The sequence below is a fragment of the Dipodomys ordii genome, unplaced genomic scaffold, assembly GCF_000151885.1.
Source record: "Dipodomys ordii isolate 6190 unplaced genomic scaffold, Dord_2.0 Scaffold209, whole genome shotgun sequence".
NCBI lineage: Eukaryota > Metazoa > Chordata > Mammalia > Rodentia > Heteromyidae > Dipodomys > Dipodomys ordii.
Genome location: NW_012267425.1, coordinates 1,015,114 through 1,041,920, shown reverse-complemented (window position 1 = coordinate 1,041,920; position 26,807 = coordinate 1,015,114). Strand labels below are relative to the sequence as shown.

The 26,807-nt window shown below is 43.9% G+C and overlaps 1 protein-coding gene across 1 annotated transcript; it reads left to right on the top strand.

Moving 5' to 3' along the window:
• Positions 1–1,356: 1,356 nt before the first annotated feature.
• Tktl1 (transketolase-like 1) lies at positions 1,357–26,763 on the top strand. The gene is made up of 14 exons (XM_013035310.1): positions 1,357–1,395; positions 1,426–1,520; positions 3,812–3,929; positions 6,825–6,922; positions 9,041–9,232; positions 9,311–9,438; positions 10,891–11,084; positions 12,561–12,725; positions 16,438–16,594; positions 19,087–19,217; positions 22,443–22,526; positions 25,023–25,119; positions 25,233–25,352; positions 26,591–26,763. Exons 1-14 carry the CDS (start codon positions 1,357–1,359, stop codon positions 26,761–26,763), a joined length of 1,791 nt encoding a protein of 596 aa, XP_012890764.1.
• The last annotated feature ends 44 nt before the right edge of the window (positions 26,764–26,807 follow it).

Genomic DNA, 26,807 nt, shown 5'->3' with positions numbered 1-26,807 from the left:
TGTGGTTACAGGGAGCTCACTGCAGTGAGCCTCCTGGTCAAATTACAGGCTGACCAGGGGAAAAGGCCACCTATGCAGCCGCACGGGCTGAACAGAATGTTCTCAAAAAACGGCTCAGAAATGACATGGCGTCACAGAATCTAGAGCTGCCATGAGAAAACTTGCTGATCAACCTGACAAACTTAGCCATCATGTGTGAGAGGTAGCTAGTGGCAAGCTCTAAATTATCGAGTGTGCCGGAAATAATGCCTCCTGTCTGTGATCCCAACACTAAGGAGAATCTTGGGTAAAACCCCACCTGAGCTATATAGTGAGACCTTGCCTCAAAAAAAAAAAAAACAACAATAACAACGAAAACCAAGAGTCTCAACGTAATTTCTAATATGGTGGTAAAATATGCATATCCACACCACCAATCACAAGTACAGTGATTTCCCTTTTGTGCCAACATATGCTTTAGAATCATCATCTAGTTACAAAAGTTTTTTGTTGCCCCCAAAAAAGACATTGCCCCTGCCTGCCCAGCGAATATCTTTGGAATTAATAGCCCCCCAAAAGATACAGAGAAATAGAATTAGTCTATATAATATTGAATGTTCCAATGACTAATATCCAAAAATTGATACAATCGGAAACGTGCGGCGGAGTGATAGGCAGCAAGACAGATTATGGCAGAGGGATAGGCATGAGATAGTTGTGGTTGCCGTCATTCGGCACATATAGGTGTTAGGTAGTTGAAATGGACATCTTCCGGCGGATATAGGCATTCAGCCAGAGGAGGCATAGACATGTGACGGTTCATAGAAGCATGCAGCAGAGGCAGTAGTTGAGGACATTTGCCGGATGTAGGTGTACAGCGGAGGCACAGTCTTGTGGTAGTTAAAATGGATGAGAGCCGGATGTAGGCATGCAGCAGAGGCAGTAGTTGAGGACATTTGCCGGATGTAGGTGTACAGCGGAGGCAGTCATGCGTGGTAGTTAAAATGGATGAGAGCCGGATGTAGGCATGCAGCAGAGGCAGTAGTTGAGATAGACATTTGCCGGATGTAGGTGTACAGCGGAGGCAGTCATGCGGTAGTTAAAATGGACGCCTGCCGGATGTGGGCATGCAGCGGAAGCATAGGAATGTGGTAACGGACTTTTTCCGGATGTAAGTGGGAGGTGGAGGGATAGGTGTGATGAGGCAAAGATAGACAGGGGGCAGAGGCAATAGGCGTGCGTCGAGAAGACAAAATCACGAGCTATAAGTGGGTGGAAGGATCTTCAGTGCAAGGGGCGGGACTTAAGACGCAGCGTGTCTGAGGAGCGCACCCCGCCATCTTTGAGCTGTGACCGTCTAGGCGGTCGGACGCAATCATGTCGGATTCTGAGGCGAGTCCGGAGATACTTGAGGAGGTCTTTGAGGATGTAGTTGACGAATTCAAGGCCAAGCCCGATGAGATGACAGTGCAGGTGTTGCGAGACATGGCCAACCGCCTGCGTATTCATTTCATCAAAACTACATGTGCTTCAAGCTCTGGGTAAGGCCCCACCGGGCTGTTTTTTGGGCCAAGTAGAAATGAGTCTGAGATGAAGAGAATGGCGTGGAGGGTAGTCACCGGGATGGGCCATTGAGGTGCAGTTGTTATTTCTTGGGGTCCGGCGAGGTGCCGGTTCTTTCCCTCTTCCGTCAAGGCGCCATTTTTATCCGGCGAGGTCCGGCGAGGTGCCGTTTTGAGCCCTCAAGAGTCCGTCAAGGCGCCATTTCTATCTGTCGGGGTCCGGTGAGGTGCTGTTTCTGTCCCTCGGGGTCTGTCAAGGTGCTGTTTCTGCTCCTTGGGGTCTGTCGAGGTGCCGTTTCTGTCCCTCAGAGTGTGTGGAGACGCCATGTCTATCCATCCGGGTCCGGCAAGGTACAGTTGGGGTCCGTGGAGGCGCCGTTTTTTTGTCCCTTGAGGTCCGCCGAGGTGCTGTTTTTATCCAGGATCCATTGAGATGCCATTACTAAAATCCATGGAAGTCCAGCTTCGACCACCAGTCACCAACCAGCAAGGCATCGTTTGTAACCAGTGCATCCGACGGTCTGCGTACCTTAGTACCTGCCTCTGGCCACGTCACAAGCAGAGTTGTGGAGGCAACAGGGCCTCATCCAATTTTAAAGAATAAATTAAAAACTAAAAAAACTTTTTTAATGATAAATCTATATTGCAACAATTTATTGCCATTTGTCTTTGCAGGATTGCAGGAGGTGAAGTTTATTAAGTCATTCTTAAATTATATATATATATTTAAGTGTATTTGTTTCCCAGTTATCACACCAATAAAGGTATGTACAATAAAAAAAAAAACCTGCCGGGTGCCGGTGGCTCATCCTAGCTACTCAGGAGGCTGAGATCTCAGGATCACGGTTCAAAGCCAGCCTGAGTAGGAAAGTCTGTGAGACTCTTCTTTCCTAGAAAACTGGAGCTCTGTGGCTCAAGCGGTACAGCGCTTGCCTTGAGCTGAAGAGCTCAAGCCCAGAGTTCAAGCCCCACAACCAACACACACACATACAAAACATCTTAGGTGGATGGAGACAGTTCACATTTTGGCTCCAGCACAGAGCAGTTTTGCTTGTGTGAGGAGTTGTAAAGGCCAGTGGATGAGTGAGTTTAATATTTTGTTGAGCAGAGTGCTGGTGGCTCACACATACAGTCTCAGCTATTCAGGAGACTGAGTTTCGAGGATCACTGTTCAAAGCCAGCCCAGGCAGGAAAGTCCATGAGACTCTTATTTCCAATAAACCACCAGAAAACTGGAAGTGGAGCTGTGGCTCAAGTGGTAGAACACTAGCCTTGAGCAAAGAAAGCAAATGTAGCCAGGAGCTCATGACATACCTGCAGTCCTTGCTATTCAGGAGGCTGAGATCTGTGGAGGTTTGAAGCTAGCCTGGGCAGACAAATTCAAGACTCATCTGTAACCAACAAAAAGCTGGAACTGGAGGTGTAGCTCAAGTAGTAGAGTACCATCCTTGAGTGAAAAAGCTAAGCAAGAGCACAAAGCTGCTCTGAGTTCAAGTCCCCCAGTACCCCCCCACACACACAAAAAGAAATGTAAACTTCTTGATTGACACTTTTTTTGCTGATTTGGATAAGTTTTGTGCTTTTGTTTTCATCTGTTTCTAATTTTTGTAACTTTTTGACCCTTTGGTTGTGTAAGAATAACTAGTTTTTGTTAGGTTTTTCTAGCTTCTTGTATGTTCTAGATATTAATTCTCTGGTAGATACTTTACATTTTCTGTAAATACTTTTTTACTCTGTCCTGGGCCCTCCCCGTCATTTAATTAAGAACTGACTAGATTTGCACACATGCTACTTCATATAGGCTACTTTCTAAGAATGAAAGATTTCTGTCATTCAACATTCATTTCCTAAATTGATTTCATTTTACGTGGAAGAATGGGATATACATGTTATTTCTGATTAAATGATGAATCTGTAGTTTACTTATGTTAAAGTACCAGAAATAAAAATCATACAAGTGAAAGAATGCTCAAGTCAGCATCAAAAGATGAGCTTTGCCCCAAGAGCATGGTGCCTCTCTGATACAAGGGAGCATCTGAGTACATCCAGCAGGAAAGATTGTGATATTTCTGAGTTTTGAATTGACCTTCAGAAATGTAAGCTTCAGAGGCAGTGGCTCTTCAGCCCTCACACTTGGCTTGATTCTTCCAGTATGGTAAAAATGACATCGTTGTATCTGGTCTGAGGAGACCAGAGGTAGCACTTGTACACTGTGTCCCTTGGAATTAAGTTGCTTGTGGAAAAATAACCTGTGCATGTCTTCTTTTTAGCCACCCCACATCATGTAGCAGTGCTGCTGAGATCATGTCTGTGCTGTTCTTCCACACAATGAGATATAAACAAACAGATCCAGAGAACCCAAACAACGACCGGTTCATCCTTTCAAAGGTACATTAACAGGGGAACGTTGACTCTGCTCATTGTCTCACCCAGGGTTTTAGTTTATCAACTCTTTCTTTTTCTCCAGCTAAGCCAGTGTGTAAAATCACCAGAAGGCCTTTTTGAGAATTTTTTTTGTTGGTTCTGGGACTTGAACTCAGTGCCTGGACACACTGTCCTTGAAGCTGGTTGCACTCAAGGCTAGCACTCTAATACTTGAGCCACAGCACCACTTCTGGTTTTTGAGTGGTTAATTGGAGATAAGAGTCTCATGGGGACTTTTCTGCTTAGGCTGGCTTTGAACCATGATCCTCATATCTCAGCCTCCTGAGTATCTAGGACTAGGCATGAGTCACTGGTGCCCAGCTTGTGTGAACTTCTTGAAGTACACTTCATACTGGAATGAGGATAACTGCTATCTGGAAGAGATGTTTACTTTTTGTGGGTTCCTATAGCACTCCATATGTACCTTTATTCTAGTTCTCAGCTCCTCTGAATTATTACATAAGAATTCTTGAAGAAAAAGGAACCCAGGGGCTGGGAAGGTGGCTCAGTGGTAGAATGCTTGCCTTGCATGCCTGAGGCCCTGGGTTCGATTCCTCAGCACCACATAAGCAAAAAGAAAAAAGCTGGAAGTGGCGCTGTGGCTCAAGTGGTAGAGTGCTAGCCTTGAGCTGAAGAGCTGAGGGACAGTGCCCAGGCCCAGAGTTCAGGCCCCACGACCGAACCCAAAAATAAAAAATAAATTAAAAAAAGAAAAAGGAACCCATTTTAGGGGCACTTGTGCCATGCCAGGCAACCTCCTGACACATATTTTGCAGAGGCTCCTGTCTCAATAGTACCCCAAAATAAAGCCTTGAGAAAGGAAGCTCACCTTCCTCACTCTTCTCAAACAGGAGGAAGTAGATTTTGTCTGAGTACCAAGCCCAGTTTCAACATTGGCTTTAGAGAGATGACATTTTAGGACCTCAGCTCCAAAGGCATGCAAGGCAATGAGGAACCAGAGCTTATTACAGGAGCTAGGTAGGAGTCATAGAGAAGATGAAACCAGGGATCTAATCAGAAGAAACTTCAGTTTTGCTAGAGAAACAAAACTGAAAGGGAGGCTCTCCAGGTACAGAGCATGTAGAGAATATCATAGAAGTTCTGAAGAGTCCAGGAAGGAAGAAGGGAGAGAGATCTAAGAATAACTGCCATTAATTTATCTGCTATAGTGGTGAATATGCACTGGTCCTTGCTTGACTGAGTCTTATTAACAGAGGAAGGAACATGCAAGAAACAAACCCAAGAAATAAACACATAGCATATCTATTGGGGCTAAGCATTATGCAGCCATGTAATTTGGCGAGATTTGAAAACACCAGTTGAAAGAGAGAATGGTCCACAAAGACCTTGATGCTGATACTTGGGCAGCCATTTGGAAGGGATGAGAGTAAGCTGTGCTATTGTGTATATGTAAGCTCTTACGTAGAAGGAGCCACAAACACTAAGGCCCTGAGGCAAGCATATACCCATTATATTCAATGGGCAACAATAAAGCCAGGGTGAACCAGGCATGGGGGGATGTGCCTGTAATGCTAGCACTCTAAGGTAGCATATTAGAGGAGTTCAAGACCCACATACTAAGACCTCCATCTCAAAAATAAAAATTAAGGGGCTGAGAAGGTGGCTCAGTGGTAGAGTGCTTGCCTTGCATGCCTGAGGCCTTAGGTTCTATTCCTCAGCACCACATAAGCAGAAAAAAAAAGCCGGAAGTGGCACTGTGGCTCAAGTGGTAGAGTGCTAGCCTTGAGCTGAAGAGCTGAGGGACAGCGCCCAGGCCCAGAGTTCAGACCCCTTAAACTTATCTCCAATTAGCCAACAAAAAGACAGACATGGAACTGTGGCATAAGTGGTAGAGGGCTAGTTTTGAGCCCAGAAGCTCAGAGACAACACCTAGGCCCTGAGTTCAAGCCCTAAGACTAGCACAAATAGAGTGACTACAGCATTCAGAGTATTGGGAGGACAGGTAGAAAATCATGGAGGTTGGAGTGTCTAGACTCTCACAACTTGAGCTGTGTTGCAGGTTATTGCAAGACCTTAGACAGCAGAGATATGCTGAGCTGGCTTACATTTTAACAGACCCCCTCTGGTGGCTAAGTTGAGAATGGCTTCTGGGTGGTCAGGGTGGCCAGGGAGAAGGCCATGCAATGACAGATGAGGGCCAAACTAAGATGGTAACAGTAGAAGCTATTTTTAACAAAAACAGTATTCTAGAAAGCTCAAGAGCAGGGTATCTCCCACCTGAACATTTCGACAGGCTTTGTCTCTCATGAAGGACTGCATTGTCATCATAGGGGGACATACTAATGGAATATTAGCAAAAGGAAGACAGAATGAGGCAAGAAAGTGATTTGTTTCTATTATCAACACTTCTGGACCACTCAGTTGACCAGAGTTTCACAACCCAAGAACCTCACAAACTTGTGTTTCTAGTTTCTGTTTGAGAACATAGGTTCTCCAAAAGATTCAAAATCAGGTTTTCACATGGCTGGGGAAAGTCTTTTTTAAAATGCTTACATTTTCTGCTTTCACTTAGGTTCCCTCCTCTGTGCCTAGAAAGTTCCAGTTACCTTCACCACATTGGTCATCGACAGTGAAAGACTTCCTTTGTCACCCTTGTTTCCAACCCATGCTAAACCTACAGTCAAGTTTTGATGCTGATGTAGGACTTGTGGTTCATGTGAATGGGGAAAAGAGAAATTTATCCAGTGGGGTGGAAGGAGCCTTTAAAATGGGACACTACCACTTATTCTGGGTGCATAGGATAAGATAGGAGCAGCCTGCTCTCAGCACCCGAAATCTGCCTGAGACTGATGTCCTGAAGCTGCTTGTTGTTAGTTCATTGGGTCCTCTCTTTTACAGAAGCTGTCATTTATTGATATGGCAATCGGATGGCTTGGGCAAGGACTGGGAGCTGCATGTGGGATGGCATATACTGGCAAGTACTTTGACCGGGCCAGGTAAGACATTGGGATCTATTCCATTGTCCTAACCTACACTTTGACTTTACTAGCCTTAGTTTGAAAAAAGTGATGATTTTGAAAATTCAGGTTACCAAGCATTGAAGCCATAAAGAAATCACATTTTTGGAATTTTTTAGCATCTCTGATTAGGGTATAAGTAGTAACTGTTGTATAAAAAAACAGTCTATTAGCTGAAGAGATGAGGGACAGTGCCCAGGCCCAGAGTTCAAGCCTCACAACCGATGCGTGCACGCGCGCGCGCGCGCACACACACACACACACACACACACAGTGTATTATAATGCTATTTTGTTCTTTCTTCTTTTTCTTGGCTTATTTTTTGTAAGAGCAACAGCTTCCTGCTGGGTGCTGGTGGCTCATACCTGTAATCTTACTTAGAAGATTGAGATCTGAAGATTGAGATTCAAAACCAACCAGGGCAGAAAAGTCTATGAGACTTTTTATCTCCAGTTAACCAGTAAAAAGTAGGAGGTGGAGGCTCAAGTGGTAGAGTGCCAACCTTGAAAGAAAGAGCCAAGGGAAAGTGCAAGGCCCTGAGTTCAAGCCCCAGTACTGGTACAAGAGAGAGACAGAAGCTGGGAAGGTGGCTCAGTGGTAGAGCACTTGCCTTGCATGCATGAGGCCCTGGGTTCGATTCCTCAGCACCACATAAGCAAAAAGAAAAAAAAAGCCGGAGGTGGTCGATTCCTCAGCACCACATAAGCAAAAAGAAAAAAGCCAGAAGTGGCGCTATGGCTCAAGTGGTAGAGCGCTGGCCTTGAGCTGAAGAGCTGAGGGACAGCGCCCAGGCCCAGAGTTCAGGCCCCACGACCAGACCCAAAAAAAAAAAAATGAGAGAGAGAGATAAACAGCTTCCTGATTTCCATCCTTGTTGAACTTCACTATAGAATAAAGCTTCCTGATTTCCATCCTTGTTGAACTTCACTATAGAATAAATATATTCATGTGTTTACCTTTGCATTGGAGGCCTCTACACCAACATGTTTTTCTGGGCTGGTTCCTCCTTTCAAAAGACAAGAAGACTGGTCTTTCTCTGGTGGGTCCTGTACTCAGCTGCTGGTAGTGTGGAAACATGACCACAATGAGTTGAGACTCACAAGTCCTTGCTACCCTCTGCTGCTTGTGGCAGACCTGAGTCCAGAGCCCCTAGGTTCAGTTTCTCCAGGATAGGTGCTTCTCTCCTGGGGTTTCACGACAGCTGTTACCTCCTGGAAGTGGAGAAGACCCCTAAAGGACCAGTCCCTTGGGCAACCATCATGCTGTATTTTCCACAGATCTGATGAAAAATTTCATTTAATTCTTTACCTGTCTTAGTTCTAATTCTGGGCTTAACAGATTTTTCAACTTCCAGCATTTGATAAGATCTGGAATATGTTTTGTTGGTATAAATGATCTATGTTGTCTATGCTGCAGAGGAGCTTATCATTTACAACAGAACATATGCTTTTGATGTAGAATGTTTTGTTTTTTTTGCTAGGTAGAATTGTAAGTAAATTGTAATATCAGAAATAGGTGGCAGTGCTTAAAAATGGAATTTACAAAGAAAATGTATATGTGATAGTTGTTTGTAGCTATTTCCGGTAGCTTCTTCTTTCCCATTCCCATCTTAATTGCTGATTGGAAGTAGCAGGAGTTGAAAATAGTCTTACAGCTAGAATGAGAAGGCTAGCCAAAGGTGAAGCCCTTGACATGAGGCCTGAACTCTCCTACCCACTTACCAGGGCTTGAACTCAGGGCCTCATATACTGTTTGTTTGGTTTCTCGCTCACCACTGGTGCTCTACCACTTGAGTTTCCATACTTCCACTCAGGCATTTTTGCTACTTAATTGGACTTTTCTGCCTGAGCTGACTTTGAAGTGCAATCCTCAGCTCTCAGCCTCTTGAGTAGCTAGGATTAACAGGCATAAGCCATGGGCTCCCAGCTTCATGATGTCCAAGCTTTTATATGCTCGTTTCCTTGGCTGATGAGCTTGAGCAGGGTTGCTGAGGAAAATAATCTTAGGAACCAATGTGATTTTTTTTGTTCATTCCCTGAGATGCATTTGTGTGGCACAATTGAGTCTCAGGAAGATCTTAACCCTTTCTTATTCCAGCTACCGAGTGTTCTGCCTTCTGGGAGACGGCGAGTCCTCAGAAGGCTCTGTCTGGGAGGCATTGGCCTTTGCTGCCTACCACAGTCTGGATAATCTCGTATTGATCTTTGATGTGAACCGCCTGGGACATGGTGGAACCTTGCCTGTTGAGCACTGTATAGAGGCCTATCAGAAGCGCTGCAAAGCTTTTGGGTAATGGTGTCTTCTCGCTTGATGTTATTTGTGTCCCATCCATCTTCTTCCTTATAACCTTGTCCTCCTTGTTGATAGGTGGAATACTTATGTGGTGGATGGCCGTGACGTGGAGGCACTATGTCAGGTATTCTGGCAGGCAACTCAGGTGAAGGGCAAGCCCACTGCTGTGGTTGCCAAGACCTTCAAGGGCCGGGGCATGCCAAGTAAGTGTTTCCTTTCTGCTTGTGAGTATTTAAAATATTGGACTGCACAGGAGAAGAGGCAGTGAAGCTTTGATTCAGCAAATGGCTTCTTGACGTGAACATTGGTAAAGCTTGTAACACATGATAGGGGCTCCTTTCTTGCCCTCACTAAATAACAAAAGGAGGGGAATGTCAAACTTCCAGCAGGTGGGGAGTGATTTTATACCTATGTGAGGGAGTCACTAGGAGAACAGTTTTGTCTGAGAGCTGCCAGGGGATGAACTCTATTAGTACAGTGAGAAAACATGCTGTATATATGAGCAGGGTACTCATGAATACACACTTGCCTTGAGATCTAGAGCATCTGGAAGAAGAAATGAGACTAGTAAAGTATTGCATCAAGAAGTGGTAGCTGGGGAAGGAAGCAATTCCAAAGGGTTAGCTCCTTGCACATGTCAAGGATGTCAACTGAAATCATTCATTTCAGTTTATTATTTATAGCAATTATAGTAACTAAAGATAGGATTCCTGTTTTTTTAACAATTTAGACAGTTTAAAATAAAACTGTTATATGCCTCTTCCCCAAGATACTGTCCTTGCCACTACCTCTCACACATAGATCTCCCATGCATATCCAGTCCTCAGTGTATCTCAGATGCACTCTTTTCCTCCCCATCTCTACTTCCATGACTGTCACCAGGACCTCATCATCCTCCATGAATTGCAGCAGCTTTCCCTCCAAAGCAGTGTCCACACTACTACCACAGTGGGCTTTCTACAACATACCTTATCATTCACTTCCCTCCCTCCCCAAACCTTTAGAGATTCTCCATCTTTCCTCAGACAAAACTTCAAGCTAAAACTCCAGTCTCCATAGTTTAATTGTCTCTCCAGCCTGTCCTCCCTCACTATTCCCTGCCCATTCACTCGCAAGCAAGCCAGCGGCCCATTAGAAGCCACAAGCCCTTTGTTCAAGCTGTTCTTCCTCTTTCCCTCCTCTACTTTTCCGTTCCTTCCTTTCTCTTCCTTTGTTTTCCCCCTTCTCTTTCCCCTTTCTTCCTTGGAAAGTGCTCTACATCTTGAGCCATTCCTCCAGCTCCTTTTGCTTTACTTACTTTTTGGACAAGGTCTTAATATCTTTGCCTAGGGCTGGCCTCAGACTATGATTCTCCTACCTATGCCTCCCATACACCTAGGATTACAGGTATGTGCCACCACTGCACAGCTTGTTCGTTGAGAAAGGGTTCTCTAACCTTTTACATGGGATGACCTTGAACCTAGATCCTTCCCACATCAGCCTCCTGAGTAGCAAGGATTATAGCCAAACCTGTTGTGACTACAATACCATCCCAGGAACTCAATCAAATTATTAATCCTGTGAATTCTAGACTGACATTCTTTCCAACAGGATGTCTTTCAGATGACCTGCTAAGTACTCAAATACTTGAAATGAATGGTTTTTGTTTGTTACAGATGTTGAGGATGCAGAAAGCTGGTATGGAAAACCAATGCCAAAAGAAAGAGCAGATGCAATTATTAAGTTAATTGAGAGCCAGATACAGACCAACAGGAATCTTGTACCAGAACTCCCTATTGAGGACGCACGCAAAATCTGCCTTATAGATACAAAAATGACCTGTCCATCTCTTTACAAAATTGATGAGAAGGTAGGCAAAAATGTGTATAATTAAGTTACATACATATACATTCAACTGCTTTGTTCGCTGTTTTCCTTCCCTCTTAATACATAGTAGTCTTCATTTATCCATATCTCTAAGGATAAGATAATTACTAGTGTGACATCTAGCTTAACAATTATAAGCAGTAAAGAAGAGTTCAGCATCTTTCATTAGCTCTAATATTTATTCTTTCTGGGTTTTTTGTGGGGGGCAGAGTCTCACTGTATAAGTCAGACTGGCCTAGAACTTAAGGTGCTGCCTTAGCCTCCCAAGTTCTGGATTTATAGGTGTGTGTTTGTTTTGTGCTGGTACTGAGGCTTGAACTCAGCATCTGGGCTCTGTCCCTCCCGCTTTTTCACTCAAGGTTAAGCTACTACCACTTACTTGAGCACAGCTCCACTTCTGGTTTTTTGATGACTAATTGGAAATAAAGGTCTCATAGACTTTACTTCCACGCTGGCTTTGAACCACAATCCTCAGATCTCAGCCTCCTGAGTAGGATTATGGGCATAAGACACCAGTGCCCAGCAGATAATTTAATTCTTTGCTTTCACTCTTGCTTAGGTCAGGATTTTTACTGATCAGTTGCTACTTTTTAGCACCTATGGTTTTGTTTAGTCTTGTGCTTTTGCTTGGCTTTTTGCTCAAGGTTGGCTGTCTACCATTTGAGCTACTCATCTAGTTCTAGTTTTTCTGGTTAATTAAAGATAAGAGTCTTGGATCTACCCAGGCTTGCTTTGAACTCTAATCCTCATATCTCAGATTTAGGATTATAGGTGAGAGTCACTGGTGCCTGGTGGAGCTGTTTCTTGCTTCCTAACTTTGGTTTGCGGCTTAGTAGTACAGTGTACATGAAACTACCACCATTATGTGCCTAGGGCTAAGAATGATGAACTAGGTGGTCTGATCTTTTGAACTTACTCTCTGGAATATACAGGGAAGCAGACCAATTTATCAAAACCTAATTCTTCAAAATATTTGAAATCTTGCTGTTGTATTGTGGAGTGAGGGGTAACAAGTATGAACTAAAAGAATACAATTCAAGTAAAAGTTGGGCACTACATTAGCCGTGTGAGAAATGGATCATCTTCAAGCCAAATATGTGTTTAAGATTAGCTTACAAGGGCTAGGAAGGTAGCTCAGTGGTAGAGTGCTTGCCCTGCATGCATGAGGCCCTGGGTTCTATTCCTTAGTACCACATAAGCAGAAAAAGCTGAAAGTGGCACTGTGGCTCAAGTGTTAGAGGGCTAGCCTTGAGCTGAAGTGCTGAGGGACAGTGCCCAGGCCCAGAGTTCAGGCCCCACAACCAACAACAACAACAAAAAAGATTAGCTAATAATCCATGTTAATAATGTAAAATGATGATGAATCACAAATTTTCATTAATATAAATAACAATTATATAAGACAGAGGCTTCTTTCTAGGTGCTTTCCGAGAAACTTAATTGTCTGGCTTTCTTCTAGATGTCTACCAGGAAAGTGTGTGGTTTGGCTCTGGCTAAGTTGGGCCGTGAAAACGAGAGAGTCATTGTGCTTGATGGTGACACCAAGAACTCTACCTTCTCTGAGTTATTCAAGAAAGAACATCCCGAGAGGTTCATTGAGTGTTTTATTGCTGAGCAAAACATGGTGAGTGTGCTGTATCTCAGATTTTCTCAGTTGACCATCATTTGTCCACTGGATATGGAAGACCCACTCTACATACAATTTTTCTATTTTAAAATCTAAGAATCCCTTCCAGAGAAACGAGACAAACGTACAGGCAAAGTCAGAGAAATGTGGCTTCCAAGTCTGCTAGAAAGATTGTGATTGGGGGCTGGGAAGTTGGCTCAGTGGTAGAGTGCTTGCCTTGCATGCCGGAGGCCCTGGGTTCGATTCTTCAGCACCACATAAGCAAAAAAAAGAAAAAAGCCGGAGGTGGTGCTATGGCTCAAGTGGTAGAGCGCTAGCCTTGAGCTGAAAAGCTGAGGGACAGCGCCCAGGCCCAGAGTTCAGGCCCCACGACTGGACCCCCCCCAAAAAAGAAAGGTTGTGATTGACTGCCCCACCCATGGACACCTGTCTGAGTAGTTGGAAGGCACCAAGCCAAGGGCTCTAGACCTGAAGCATCCTGGGCTTGCCAGTTGCTCTTTGTGTCATGTCCAGCTCATAACTAGGCAGTCCTATTGCAGGCCACTTTGAGATAAATATTGATAAAGAGCTACTAGAAATGTGGTTTCTGTTTTCCCACTGGAACACAGGTCCTGAAAAATACATACAAATGTTACACTAAACTGTAGCCTCAAGAATGCTAGTAGCTTAGAACTAACACGTTTGGGTAAAGATGTTCTCTTTCTCTGTGCCCCATGCTCTCCCATGTACATTTACCACCCTCAAGAGAGAAAGGAGTGGGCTGAGAAGGTGGCTCAGTGGTAGAGTGCTTGCCTTGCATGCATGAGACCCTAGGTTTGATTCCTCAGCACCACATAAGCAGAAAAAGCCGGAAGTGGCACTGTGCCTCAAGTGGTAGAGTGCTAGCTAAAGAGCTGAGGGACAGTGCCCAGGCCCAGAGTTCAGGCCCCACGAGCAACAGAGAGAGAGGGAGAGGGAGGACTTAACAAAATCATATATCAGCATAGAGGAAGACACCCATCTCCTGGCTTTATCACAGAGACCAAAAACAGCCCTCAATAACTTAATGATTTTCTTCTAGCTAGAAAACTATAGGCTAATAGATCTCATGTGAATACCATGAATGATTGGTTATCATTTGTATTTACATCTTAGAAATATAGTTGGAAGCATTTAAAAGTGAGGTTCTTATATAAAATCCAAATTTCTAGAGTCTCTTAAAAATGGGAAGATTTGTCAATAACCTGGCATTTCCTTCAGAAAGCTTATTGGCTTGATTGATTCCTGCATTCATCAACCACATACTTGGTGCATGTTGGTGTGTTCTAACAATCAGAAGAAAACCAATAGAGCAGAGGCTAGTTATTTAGTGTCATACTTGCAAGAGGTGGTGACAGTAAGAATGTGATTATGGGTGATTAAGGACAGCCTCTTTGGAGGGGACATTCAAGCTGAGAGTCAGGTGGCAGATGTGTAGGGAATGGTTTTTCCAGCAGAGGGCCTTACTAGCTGTGAAGCGAAAGCCTGGGATGTTTAGGGAGCAGAAAGAAGGCCAGAGTTCCCAAGACCCGGTGACCACAGAAGGAAATTGGCTCAGGAAGGCCTCCAAGGGTCCAAATCATAGGGTTCTTACCACTCATGTAAAGCATCCCTGGTTCTCTTGAAGACTGATAGGAAAGCACAGAAAGGCTTTGAGCAGAAAAGGGACATGGTATATTCTCAAGATCCTGCAATGTGAAAGATTTGTAGAGTCAAAGGGCAGGGGAAAATGCTGGTCCTTGGCCGTAATAACTGTGTGGCCATGTTGGAGAGAAACCTATTCATGAGTGCCCTGGCAGGAAACGAGCAGCATGCCAGAGGGCAGAGAATCTAGTTGGTTACGTAAGCATCTAAGGGTGCCTAAGTGGTGCTTCAATACCTCTTAAGATGGTTAAACCAGGAGAGGAGAGTTGGGTACCACAAGAAGCTCAGAAGCTCTGCTTGACTATCTTCAAATGTGTTTGCTCTCTGAATTACTGGAAGTATCTTGCTAAGCTGCATTTCCCTTTGCCAAGTTTTCAGGTTAACATCTACATATTTTAATTTTCTAGAATAGGACTCACAGTGTAACCAGGCTAGCCTCAAACTCTTAGGCTCCAGTGATCATCCAGTTTCAGCCTCTAGTGTAGCTGAAACTACAGGGACACATTACTATATGCAGCCTAATATAAAGGTTTTTAGTCAGAAATTTAAGTCATCACAAAGGATGCCTGATAAAAGTTTTCTTTTTCTTTTTTTTTTTTTTTTTTTGGGTCCGGTCGTGGGGCCTGAACTCTGGGCCTGGACACTGTCCCTCAGCTCTTCAGCTGAAAGCTAGCGCTCTACCACTTGAGCCACAGTGCCACTTCTGGCTTTTTTGTTTTTGCTTATGTGGTGCTGAGGAATAGAACCCAGGGCCTCAGGCATGCAAGGCAAGCACTTTAACCACTGAGCCACCTTCCCAGCCCCTGATAAAAGTTTTCTAGGTTTTCTTTTTCACTTTAATCTTGTACTCAAGGATCTTGACTATGAAACCATCCACAGTCACATAACTGTTAGAAAGTCCTGTTTACTCTTGGAGATGTTAATATCTTAGTTTGTTGCCTACTGGGGTATGAACCTGAGTTCAGAGAAGGTAAGGACTAGGGATATAAAATGTGTTTCACTAGAGTACATCTTTGAGTCAGATGCAGCCTCACAGAGCCAGAGAGCCAATGAAAAGTAAGCCCAGAGCTTGGAGCACTCCCTCTAGTTTTCCATCTCATCAGCAAGAGGTACATGACTGAGCACATCCAGTGAGGGAACAGGGCATCACATTGTGGTCCTATTGTAACATCACAGAAACAGAACAGAATGTACCTTGAGAAAGTGGGGATGGCTTGTGCCAGATGCTGCTGAGAAGACACGTGAGATGCTATCCAAGATCAAGAGGCCTTGGATTTGGCAGCTTCAAAGTCATTCATGGGAATGACAGCCTAGGTGAAGTAGGCTGTGGAGATTCCAAATAACAAAGTAGGACAATGACTAGCCACTTTCCTGGGAAGTTTTCTGTGAAGGAAAATATATATGTAACATAGTTTCTAGAAAGAACAAGACAGAATGGGACATTGATGATGCAAGGTACTGGCCCAGTTGAGTGGTTATGGGATAATTCAAGAGAAAAGAAGAAACTGATTCGGTGTGGAGGACATTATTACTTGATTGATGAAGAAATCAGTGAGAACAAGGATCAAAGCTAGGTATCAATGGCTCACACCTATAATCCTAGCTACTTAGGAGGCTGAGATCTGAAGTTTGCAGTTCAAAGCCAGCCTGGGCAGGAAAGTCTGTGAGACACTAATCTCCATCACCAAAAAGCTGGAAGTAGAGCTGCGGCCCATGTGGTAAAGTTGCTAACCTTAAGCCAAAAAAAAAAAAAACAGGGACAGTGCCTGGGCCCTGAGTTCAGGCCCCAGGACTGGCACATGCACACACACACACACACACACACACACAAAGATTGAGAAAGACCAGTGAGAAGTTCCTCCTCAAGGAGGGTCCATGACACAGGAGGATGGAGGATGAGGCAGAGACATGAAGTAAAGGCACTATCTGAGCAGGGACAGAGGCATATTATGTACAGGAGCAGCCCAGTTGCATGCAGAGTAGGGATTAGCATGGGGACTATGCTAAGGTCAAAGGGTGTTCTGATTCATTTTTCTTTGCATTGCAGGTGAATGTGGCACTGGGCTGTGCCATCCGTAGTCGGACCATTCCCTTTGCTAACAACTTTGCTGCCTTTTGGACCCGAGCATATGATCAGATCCGCAAGGGAGCTATGTCTCACCTCAACCTCAATCTTATTGGATCCCACTGTGGGGTATACACTGGTATGAGTTCTGAGTGCCATCACCATTTCTCTTCTGCTGAGAAGGATCTGTTTACCTGTTTCTTAAATTTTGACTATTTTGGACTTCTTTTTTAAAAAGCTATATTAGGTTTTAAATATTTCAGATACTCTGGGAAGGGGCTGGGAAGGTGGCTCAGTGGTAGAGCGCTTGCCTTGCATGCCTGAGGCCCTTAGGTTCAGATACTCTGGAAAATCTTTGGAGCAAATCTCCTGGTGTTACTGTAAAGTGCTCACTCTCAGCCATTGAGAAATAATTACCTGTCTTTGAGGCCTCTTCTGAGTAACATGAATAGAGACAGCACAAAATCCAAGAATTCTTTTCTGCCTTCTGCATGGTCACACTACAATAAGCAGCATGGGCAGAGGGATTCTGAGATGCTGGACACCCACTCAGGTGGACAGGGCCCAAGGTGCCTGGCCATGATAACTTTGTACAATGGCACCCTAAAGAAAATTGCACAGGGAAATAGGCAGATAAAAAGGTCACTCCAGGCACAAAAGCTTGAGGACTAATAGGGCACAACTGGAGTCAAGAAAGCTTAAGAAAGATTGGGATTGGGGGGGAGGGGGGAGGCTGGGAAGGGATGTGAAGGGTAAACAAAAGGAGGAGGCTGCAATGCTTGGTAAGAAATGTACGCATTATCCTGCCCATGTAATTGTAACCCCTCTGTACAGTATCTTCACAAATAAAATAAAAATTAAAAAAAAACATTAAAAATAAAATAAAAAAAAGAAAGCTTAAGAAGTTGGAATAGAGTGGGAGTTAGCAGTAGGTTGAGAAACCAATTTGAGAGAGAGGGGTAAACAGAATGTAAGGATTCAAGCTGTGTGAAAATCAGAAAGCAGGTATCTAGACGTTTCTTACAGGAGATGGCAGGAACTGTGTATGTGACTAGCAAAAGAAATTACATAGGAAGGATGAATCAGCTGCCGTGCCTCCAGTAGGTCCAGTCATCTAAGTAAATTGGATGGCTTACTTTTACTGTGAGAATGTTACTGGTACACATTTTGGAGCCATCTGAGAGATCCATGAGAGAATTAGACAATAAGAAGGTTCTGGGTGGGCTAGGAAGTTAGCTCAGTGGTAGAGCACTTGCCTTGCATGCATGAAGCCCTGGGTTCCATTCCTCAGCACCACATAAGCAGAAAAAAAGCCAGAAGTGGCACTGTGGCTCAAGTGGTAGAGTGCTAGCCTTGAGGTGAAGAGCTGAGGGACAGCGCCCAGGCCCAGAGTTCAGGCCCACGACTCGACCCCTCCCCCAAAAAAGAAGGTTCTGGGTGAAATTGGGGCACAAGTGGTGAGTGAGTGGAGGAAGAGCAGTCATGACAACTGAGGCACAGCAGCACTGCTAAGTTGGCAGGGCAAGGGGCTGGAAAAGGGAACCCAGAGTCTCGCCCTGAGGCTGGGTTCAATGTAAGTTTGAAAATCAAGTCAGCTAAAGGGACAAATGGCTCTAGATAAAGTCCAGAAAAGAGCTGATTTCTGAGGTTAGAGGATTACCCTACCAATGGCAGTGTTCTTCATAGCTAAGAAAAGCTAGACTACCCATCTTTTTCTGAGGTTAGAGGATTACCCTACCAATGGCAGTGTTCTCCATGGCTAGGAAAAGCTAGGCTGCCCATCTTTATATTACAGTTTCTTTTTCCAACATGTTTCTAGCCAAAAATGGATTCCAAGTACAACCAGACACCCTTAGTTATAACCGTACCCTATGGTGTTCAAAAGCTTATGTTAAACAAATTGAAAGACTCAGAAATAAAGACACTTCAGTGAGGCAAAACACATTGTTTTGAAGAACAAGTAGAATAGAGGGGAAGGACAAAGCCTTCCTAAGGAGAAGACATAGCCAGAGACTTGGTAGGCTATGGGTTACTAATGCTCAGAGAAGAAAGCATCCTGTCAGCTTGGGCAGTAGTATCTAGTGACCCAGAAACCAAGATTGGTTTAGTGATCTGTGAAGTCATTTAGAATCCTAACCCAAGGTGTTGCAGTGAAATCTGAAGGGGTGCAGACGTGTAAACTTCAGTGTAAAATATAATGAATTAGAGCAATTGATGGACCAAATTTTAGAGCTCTGCCAATTTGGAGTTGCTTTCTCAAAAGCAGTTGGTCCAGGCACCAGTGTCTCTCACATGCAATCCTATCTACTTAGGAGGCTGAAATCTGAGGACTGAAGTTCAAAGCCATCCCTGACAAGAAAGTCCATGAGACTCTTGTCTGCAATTAACTACCAAAAAGCTGAAAGTGCTGCTGTGGCTCAAATGGCAGAGTACTAGCCCTGAGCACAGAAGCTCAAGGACAGCACTCAGTCCCTGAGTTTAAGCACCACAACTAGCACCAAAAAAAAAAAAATTGAGGCATCAGAAAGAGGATTTAGTTTGTGGTAATGGAGTTGAATATAGGCCTTCACACTTGCTAGACAGGAACTGTCCCTATGCTCACATTTTTATTGGGCTATGGCTTTCTCTCAGGTGAAGATAGCCCCTCCCAGATGGCCCTGGAGGACCTGGCCATGTTCCGAGCAATTCCCAAGTGTACTATTTTCTATCCAAGTGATGCAGTCTCCACAGAGCATGCTGTTTATTTGGCAGCCAGTACCAAGGTATGTTTAAAGGGACACTGGTTCTGCTGCAAGTTTCAAACTGATTATATTTTCCCATTTTTTGGAATAAGTTGTAGAAAATGTGGTAGCAGTAGTCTTTTTAAAATCATAACCTGGGGGCTGGAATGTAGCTCAGTGGCAAAGCGCTTGCCTAGCAAGTACGATGTCCTGGGTTCGATCCGCAGTACCATAAAAAAAAGAATTATAAAAAAATAAAATCATAACCTTGGGCTGGGAAGGTGGCTCAGTGGTAGAGTGCTTGCCTTGCATGCCTGAGGCCCTGGGTTCAATTCCTCAGCACCATATAAGAAAAAAGAAGAAAGCCGGAAGTGGCGCTGTGGCTCAAGTAGTAGAGGGCTAGCCTTGAGCTGAAGAGCTGAGGGACAGCGCCCAGGCCCAGAGTTCAGGCCCCACGACCGGACCCAAAAAATAAAATAAAGTCATAACCTTTATGTTGTAAACTCAGAAGACAGGAAGAATGTTTGTGTTAAGAGCCTGAAATATTTAATAAATGTAACTCAAATCTCAAGGAAAAAATCATAACCTTTATAAGAACAGGTGATTATGCATGTGAATGCATTGATATTGTAAAATATTCAAATGATACAGTATACTGAACCAATACTTTATGCTTATATAAATCAGAGCTCAGGGCAAGAAACCAGGAGCACCATAGGTATTCTAATTGAAAAAAGGTTTAATGAAGTATAATTACAAAATCACAGAAGAGGGCTCCAGAAGGAATTCTGAACTATAATGTCACCCACAAGTAGTGCTGCCACTTCTGAGTCCACCACCAGATCTATGGGATTTGAGACACACCCCAGTTGCTGTAGCCAGGGTTAAGCCCTATTGTTTCTACTGCCTTTTGAGAATTCCAGAAAGCTAAAGAGCAAATCCTGGGATCCCCAGTTCGGTTTGAAATAGCTCAGCACACTGGGTACCAGTGGCTCATGCATATAATCCTAGCTACTCGGGTAGCTGAGATTGAGGATCCCAGTTCTGAACCAGCTTGGGCAGAAAAGTTCATAATCTCTTAGCTCCAGTTAGGTAGCAAAAAGCTGGAAATGGACCTGGATCAAGTGGTAGAGGGAGGGGCAGCCTTGAGTAAAAATGCTAAAAGATAACTTCCACATTCTAAGTTCAAACTCCAGTACCAGAAAGGAAAAAAAAAACTGAAGGCTTGGGGACAAGTGGCTCAAACCTGCAATTCAAACTACTTGGGAAGCAGAGAGCTAAAGGATCAAAGTTCCTGGTCAGCCTAAGCAAGAAGTTCATGAACCCCAACCCCCCCCCCATCTCAAACAATAAAGCTGGGTGTTTGGGTTGTATGTCTCATCTCAACTAAACAGGAGACATAAATAGGATGATCTTGGTCCCGTTAGAAAAGTAACAAAAGTAAAATAAGGCTGTAGGCTGTGGACATGGCTCAAGTGGTAGAGCACCTACCTACTAAACTCAAGGACCTGAGTTCTCAGAAGAATGATTGTGGCTTTGGACTCATATATTTCCTCTAACATCAGATAGAGTGAAATTCCTGTCTACCCCTAGCCACAAGAAACCTAGGGAATGTAATATTTACCTTTCTAATCTCTGACCACTAAATGCCCTACTACCCCTAGTCCTATGTTTTACCCATGGTCACTGCAACAAGTAACCCGGGAATACTTAGGACAAACCATGCAGGTCCTTTTCTAAGCATTTGCAACTGATAGGTGTAGACAGACATTTTTGTGTGTGTGTTTGTTTTGGTGCTAGGGGTCAAATACAGGGCCTTGAGCATACTAGGTAATCATTCTGCCACTGAGCCACACTTCCAGCCTCTATTTATCATATCTTGGAGATTATTTGTTTTGCTATTTCATAATACAATACTATCAGGGATCAATTCTGAAGGTTTTTTTCATTATTTCATACGTGCTATCAAATTCCATTCCTAGAAAGTTCAAAAGAAGGAAAAAAGTGGAGGTTTCTTTATAGAGTAAAGAGAATCACAGGGAAGAAACACAAAGGAATTCTAAGCTGTATAGACCTGGTAGATGGTGGTTACACAGCAGGTACTACCCTTAGGATCTGAGCATTTTCCTGTAGCTGAGTCATGCCTGAATGCATGAAAAGAGGCAGTGTTTCCTAATTGATATTTTAATTTATAATGCACCATTGACATATATATATAATTTAGCAAGTATTAGACATTGAGTATTTATGCTCCTGAATGTTTGTGCATATTGGTAATAAAACTGTATTTTTTCCTGCTTGGCTCAAGTGGCTCGCGCCTGTAATCCTAGCTCCTCAGGAGGCTAAGAGCTGAGGATCATGGTTCAAAGCCAAGACTGGACAAGGAAGTCTATGAGACTCTTATTCCAATTAACTACCAAAAAAACAAAAAAATTCCAGAAATGAATCTGTGGCTCAGAGTGGTAGAGTGTTAACCTTCAGCATAAAAAAAGCTTAAGGACAGTTCCCAAGTCTTTGAGTTCCAAGCCTCAGGACTGGCACAAAAAGTAGATCCTTCTTATTTAGTATAGAGGTAGTTATTTTATATTCAGATGTAGATCTTTCTAAGGATGAAACATTATAGGTTGTATTGTAGAAAAATTAATTTTTAACGTCGTGTTCTGGGACTTGTAGTCAAAATGAGTCATTGCTCCTTCCCTGGGTTTATGTGCTAGGAAGACAAAAGGTCAGCAAGTATTTGGAAAGTTTCCTAGGTCAGTTAATGAGACTGTGGAAAACTTAAGGGCATCCACCAGGGTCCTGCTTGGGGTCCTACCCAATAGCACATTCAGAAGTGTACCCACTTTCCTGTGGTTATATGCAGATGATTTCTCCCTTACTTCAAAATGTATGCTTTATTCTTAGTATGAAGAACTGCTGATTCCATTTTCTTTTTTTTTCTTTTGTGCCAGTCCTGGTGGTTGAACTCAGGACCTAGATCTTTTCCCTTTGTTTGTTCATTTTGGGGGTGGGGGGTTGTCAAGGCTAACACTCCACGCTTGAGCCTCAGCTCCATTTTTGGCTTTTGCTGGTTAATTGGAGATAAGAGTCTCATGGACTTTATTGCCCAGTCTGGCTTTGAACTATGATCCTCAGATCTCAGCCTCCTGAGTAGCTAGGATTACAGGCGTGAGCCACAAGCACATAGACTGTTTCCACTTCTTGATATTTTTTTAGTTGGAAATTTATAGTTAGATTTTCTAAACTATAGTTTGGTTTATATCCTAGGGATTATGCTTCATCCGGGCTAGCTATGCAGAAACTGCAGTAATATACCCACCACTAGAAAACTTTCATATTGGACAGGCCAAGGTAAGGTCTTAAGTATCCATTCATGTGAAAAGAACTATTTAAAACCTCTTGTCAGCTGGGCGCTGGTGGCTCATGCCTGTAATCCTAGCTACTCAGGAGGCTGAGATCTGAGGATCACAGTTCAAAGCCAGCCTGGGCAGGAAGGTCTGTGAGACTATTTATCTCCAATAAACCACTCGAAAACCGGAAGTGGCGCTGTGGCTCAAGCAGTAGAGTGCTTGCCTTGAACTGAAGAGTGCAGGGACAGCACCCAGGCCCAGAGTTCAAGCCCCACGACCGACCAAAAAAAAAAACCTCTTGTCATACTTTCTTTGCTCTTGTCTTTAAAAAGTCAATTGGCAGGCTGGAAAGGTGGCTCAGTGGTAGAGTGCTTGCCTTGCATGCATGAGGCCCTCAGTTCAATTCCTCAGACCACATAAGCAGAAAAAGCCGGAAGTGGTGCTGTGACTCAAGTGTAGTGTGCTAACCTTGAGCTGAACAGCTGAGGGATAGTGCCCAGGCCCAGAGTTCAGGCCCCACGACTCTCTCTCTCTCTCTCTCACACACACACACACACAAATTGTCACCTTAGAAAAGAACATTCTAACAATTTCTGATTAACCTTGCTCCTTTCCAAATGGGGAGTTTCACTATGTAGTGTGTACCCCCTTGCCTCAGCTTCCAAGTACAAGGATTAAAGGCATGCACCACCAATCCAAACCTAGTTTTTGTTGAAGTCTTAAAAATAACATATTTGAAGGCCTCCTAGCTGTTCCTTATTGCAATCTCAAGCTAAGCAAAACATTAGAAACCATAGATGAGCACTAGTGGCTCACACCTATAGCTACTCAGGAGGCTAAGATCTGAGGATTGAGGTTTAAAGCCAGCCAGAACAGGAAAGCCTTAAGAGACTCTTATCTCCAATTAACCACCCAAAAAGGACAGAAGTGGAGCTGTGGCACAAGTGGTGGAGCACTATCCTTGAGCAAAATAGCTCAGGGACAGCACCCAAGCCCTAGATTCAAGCCCCAGGACCAGTGTGAGCACACGCGTGCTTGCGCTCCTTCCCTCCCTCCCTCCCTCCCCCACTTTCTCTCATACATACACACACGTACACATACACACACACACACAGCAGAAACCAATTCAGAGTGAATAACAGATTTATCTACTAGGTTTAGATTTTATAGACCTAAGACCAGCATGCACAAGGCCCATCATATATTTACACATATGTGTGAAAGTTGGCATTAAGGCACTCCCTATTTATGGTTTTCTCACAAAAGCAGAAGGAAGCTAAGATTATCAGCCCCGGTTGTGAAAGAAGATCAGATTTACTTAAGGCTTCACGCTGATGAGCAACAAGAGTATCTATGATGTTCTCACAAAAGCAGAAGGAAGCTAAGATTATCAGTCCTTGTTGTGAATGAAGATCAGATTTACTTATGGCTTCGTGCTACTGAGCAACAAGAGTAGGGTTGAGGCCCACACATTGAGCCTAGTCCTTGTAGGCCTGTTTTTATCTCTTACTCTGTCAGAGCCACATGTGGGGAAAATCAGAAAAGTCTATGTAGCAGGTTAGTGATTATACTCACCACCTAGAGAAAGGGATTTATGGACTTTTTTGACATACACCCTCCTTCCTTTTTGCTAGGCATATATGTACAGTTTGCACAATTGAGACCATACATTGTAAAAGAGCATTAATGTCCTCCTTTATCTAGTTTAAAATGTTGTTCATAGCCAGGTTATGCCTGTAATTCTAGCTAATCAGGAGGCTGAGATCTGAGCATCACGGTTTGAAGCCAGCCTGGGCAGGAGTCTGTGAGACTCTTATCCCCAAAAAACTATTCCAAAAAAGCCGGAATTGGTGCTGTGGCCCAAGTGGTAGAGTGCTTGCCTTGAGCACAGAGAGGCTTATGGACAGAGTACAGGCCCTGAGTTCAAGCCCCAGGACTGGCAAAAAGAATGTGTTTTAATATTCATTAATCATGGGAGATACAGACACTCTGCAAAGAGCAGCAGATAACATTCAACTTGATTATGGAAGGAGCTTGTAGAACATTATTTACAGTGCTGAGGTACAAACCCAGGGACTTGTGTATATGAGGCAAGCACTATGCCACCTGGTTTTGCATACACTGTGTCTCACTGTATAGTCCAGGCTGGCTTCAGTATCATTGTCCTCTTGTCTCTGCCTCTCAAGTGCTAGAGATTACAGGGATGTGCCCCTAGGCCTGAAAAGTTACTTTCTTCATGTATTATATAGGAAAGTAAGCATTTTGCACTATAAATTAAGAGAGGAAGATGAATTTATTAAGTAAATATAAAACAGGGGTTAGCAAAAAAAATTGTATCCTGGCCTTTAAGTGCATCTAATTCAGTCTCTTCATGGATGAATTATTAGCAAATGAAATCGTTACTGTTTGGGAGTCGTGGAGTATAGAGTGCCCTCCACTTGGAGATGTGCTTTGTACATAGTAACCACAGCATTTTGTTTTGTTGGCACTATACTAGGTTGTTCGCCAGAGTACTAATGACAAGGTCGTAGTTATTGCAGCTGGAGTTTGTCTGCATGAAGCCTTACTGGCTGCTACTGAGCTCGCTGAAGAAGGTCAGTTGATTGTGAACATTGAAGTTCAAGCAGGGAAGAATTTAAATTTTTATCCCTCTGTATATTTGCTCTAAGTCTGCTTCTAATGCCAAGCTGGTATTGGTATTTTCTAGATATTTATGTCCGTGTCATTGACTTATTTACCATCAAACCCCTGGACTCTGGCACCATCCTTCTCAATGCAAAGGCCACAGGTGGCCGAATCATCACAGTAGAGGATCATTACCCTGAAGGTATGTAGTGATGTTGGGAGTGGTTTTCAAAGTTCATTTTGATGGGAATCACTTGTGTATTCCTTGATCGGAAATAGGCCATGCTACTGTTTATCATCGCCAGCTTGCCACTCACACAGTGTACCTTTTACTGTCCTTTGCTAGCAAATCAATGTAGGGGGTGTCTTTCATCCGTCTACACTGGATCTGTGCCCATATGCACTAGCATGTGCCCAGCACAGTGTCCACCCAGGTGGGTCAGTGGCAGCACAGAAGTGGCTTATGCAGTGCATTTCATGTAGGGGTCATTACAAGCTTTACAGCTTCTTTTGAGCTTTGAACAATTACTAGTTTATTATTCCCCTCACCTAAACATAGTTAACTCCGTGCCAGCAAAGGCCACAGCTATTTCAGAGAAAGAGTGCTTGTCAGGGAGAGAGGGCTTGGGCTATGTTTGGACCTTGGAAGGTTAGGTGGAGTTGACAATGTAACATGATGAGGAACTTTCTATTCTCACGGCAGAGGTTCTAAGAACATATCCTGGTGGATGTTTCTCTGGAAAGACTCTCAGGACCTGGCACATAGTTGCCCTTCAGGCTAAAGTTTATTACATGCTGCAGGTTCCACCAGGGCCAGAGCCTCTGGGTAGAGAGATTGCCCTGAGACCTCATGAGAGGCCTAAAGAAGACTTCCCATATGGGCCACTTCTGCCTAGATCAAAGATGGGGGAGCCTTTTCTCTATCAAGGTTATTTGAATATTTAGACCATCATTTGCTGGAAATACAAAATGACCAGAGCGGGCAGCCAATGAAAAGCATACATGGCCATCCTGTCATGTACTGAATGGTTTCCAGAGCCTGCACTGGATATGCAGTACCTCATGTTTTGTTGGAAGCCTACTCACATTCAGCCAGGCATATACCCAGATTCCCAACTTCTGACAGCAAAGTGGGAGCTTGTCATAGTCTTTATTGTACAAACACTCCAGGCACAGGGACTTAACCAGGGAAAGAACCACAGTATTGCAGGGCATTTGTGTCATTCAAGTGCCAACCTTTTAAGCTAGCGGCCTCAGGACTGCTGGTCATGTTCTTTTGACAGTTCATCTGTTAGTAGTGACTTTTCAGGTCCCTGACAGCTTTGAGAATTTCCACTCCATGGACACCCAGATCCCATGGGACCCAAGTGGATAGTGACCCTGCTATAGGCAGGGGTGGGAGCAATTCAGAGCAAAGATTAACATCCCTTGCTTCCTCAGGTGGCATTGGGGAAGCTGTCTGCGCTGCTGTCTCCATGGAGAAAGACATCCTGGTCCATCAAATGGCTGTATCACGAATGCCTCGGAGCAGGAGAACCGATGAACCGCTGGATATGTTTGGAATTAGTGCCAGCCACATCGTGGTGGCCGTGAAATGCATTTTAGTGTACTAAACTAGCTGTTGGCTTTGGTCTTCAAAGACTGGCCTCTTTACAAT

Excerpts from the sequence above, each read along its gene's own strand:
- Tktl1 (XM_013035310.1), top strand. The coding sequence starts at position 1,357 with ATGTCGGATTCTGAGGCGAGTCCGGAGATACTTGAGGAG. Across the intron at positions 9,233-9,310 it reads AAGCGCTGCAAAGCTTTTGG|GTGGAATACTTATGTGGTGG; the intron begins GTAATGGTGTCT and ends CCTTGTTGATAG. Across the intron at positions 11,085-12,560 it reads TTTACAAAATTGATGAGAAG|ATGTCTACCAGGAAAGTGTG; the intron begins GTAGGCAAAAAT and ends GCTTTCTTCTAG.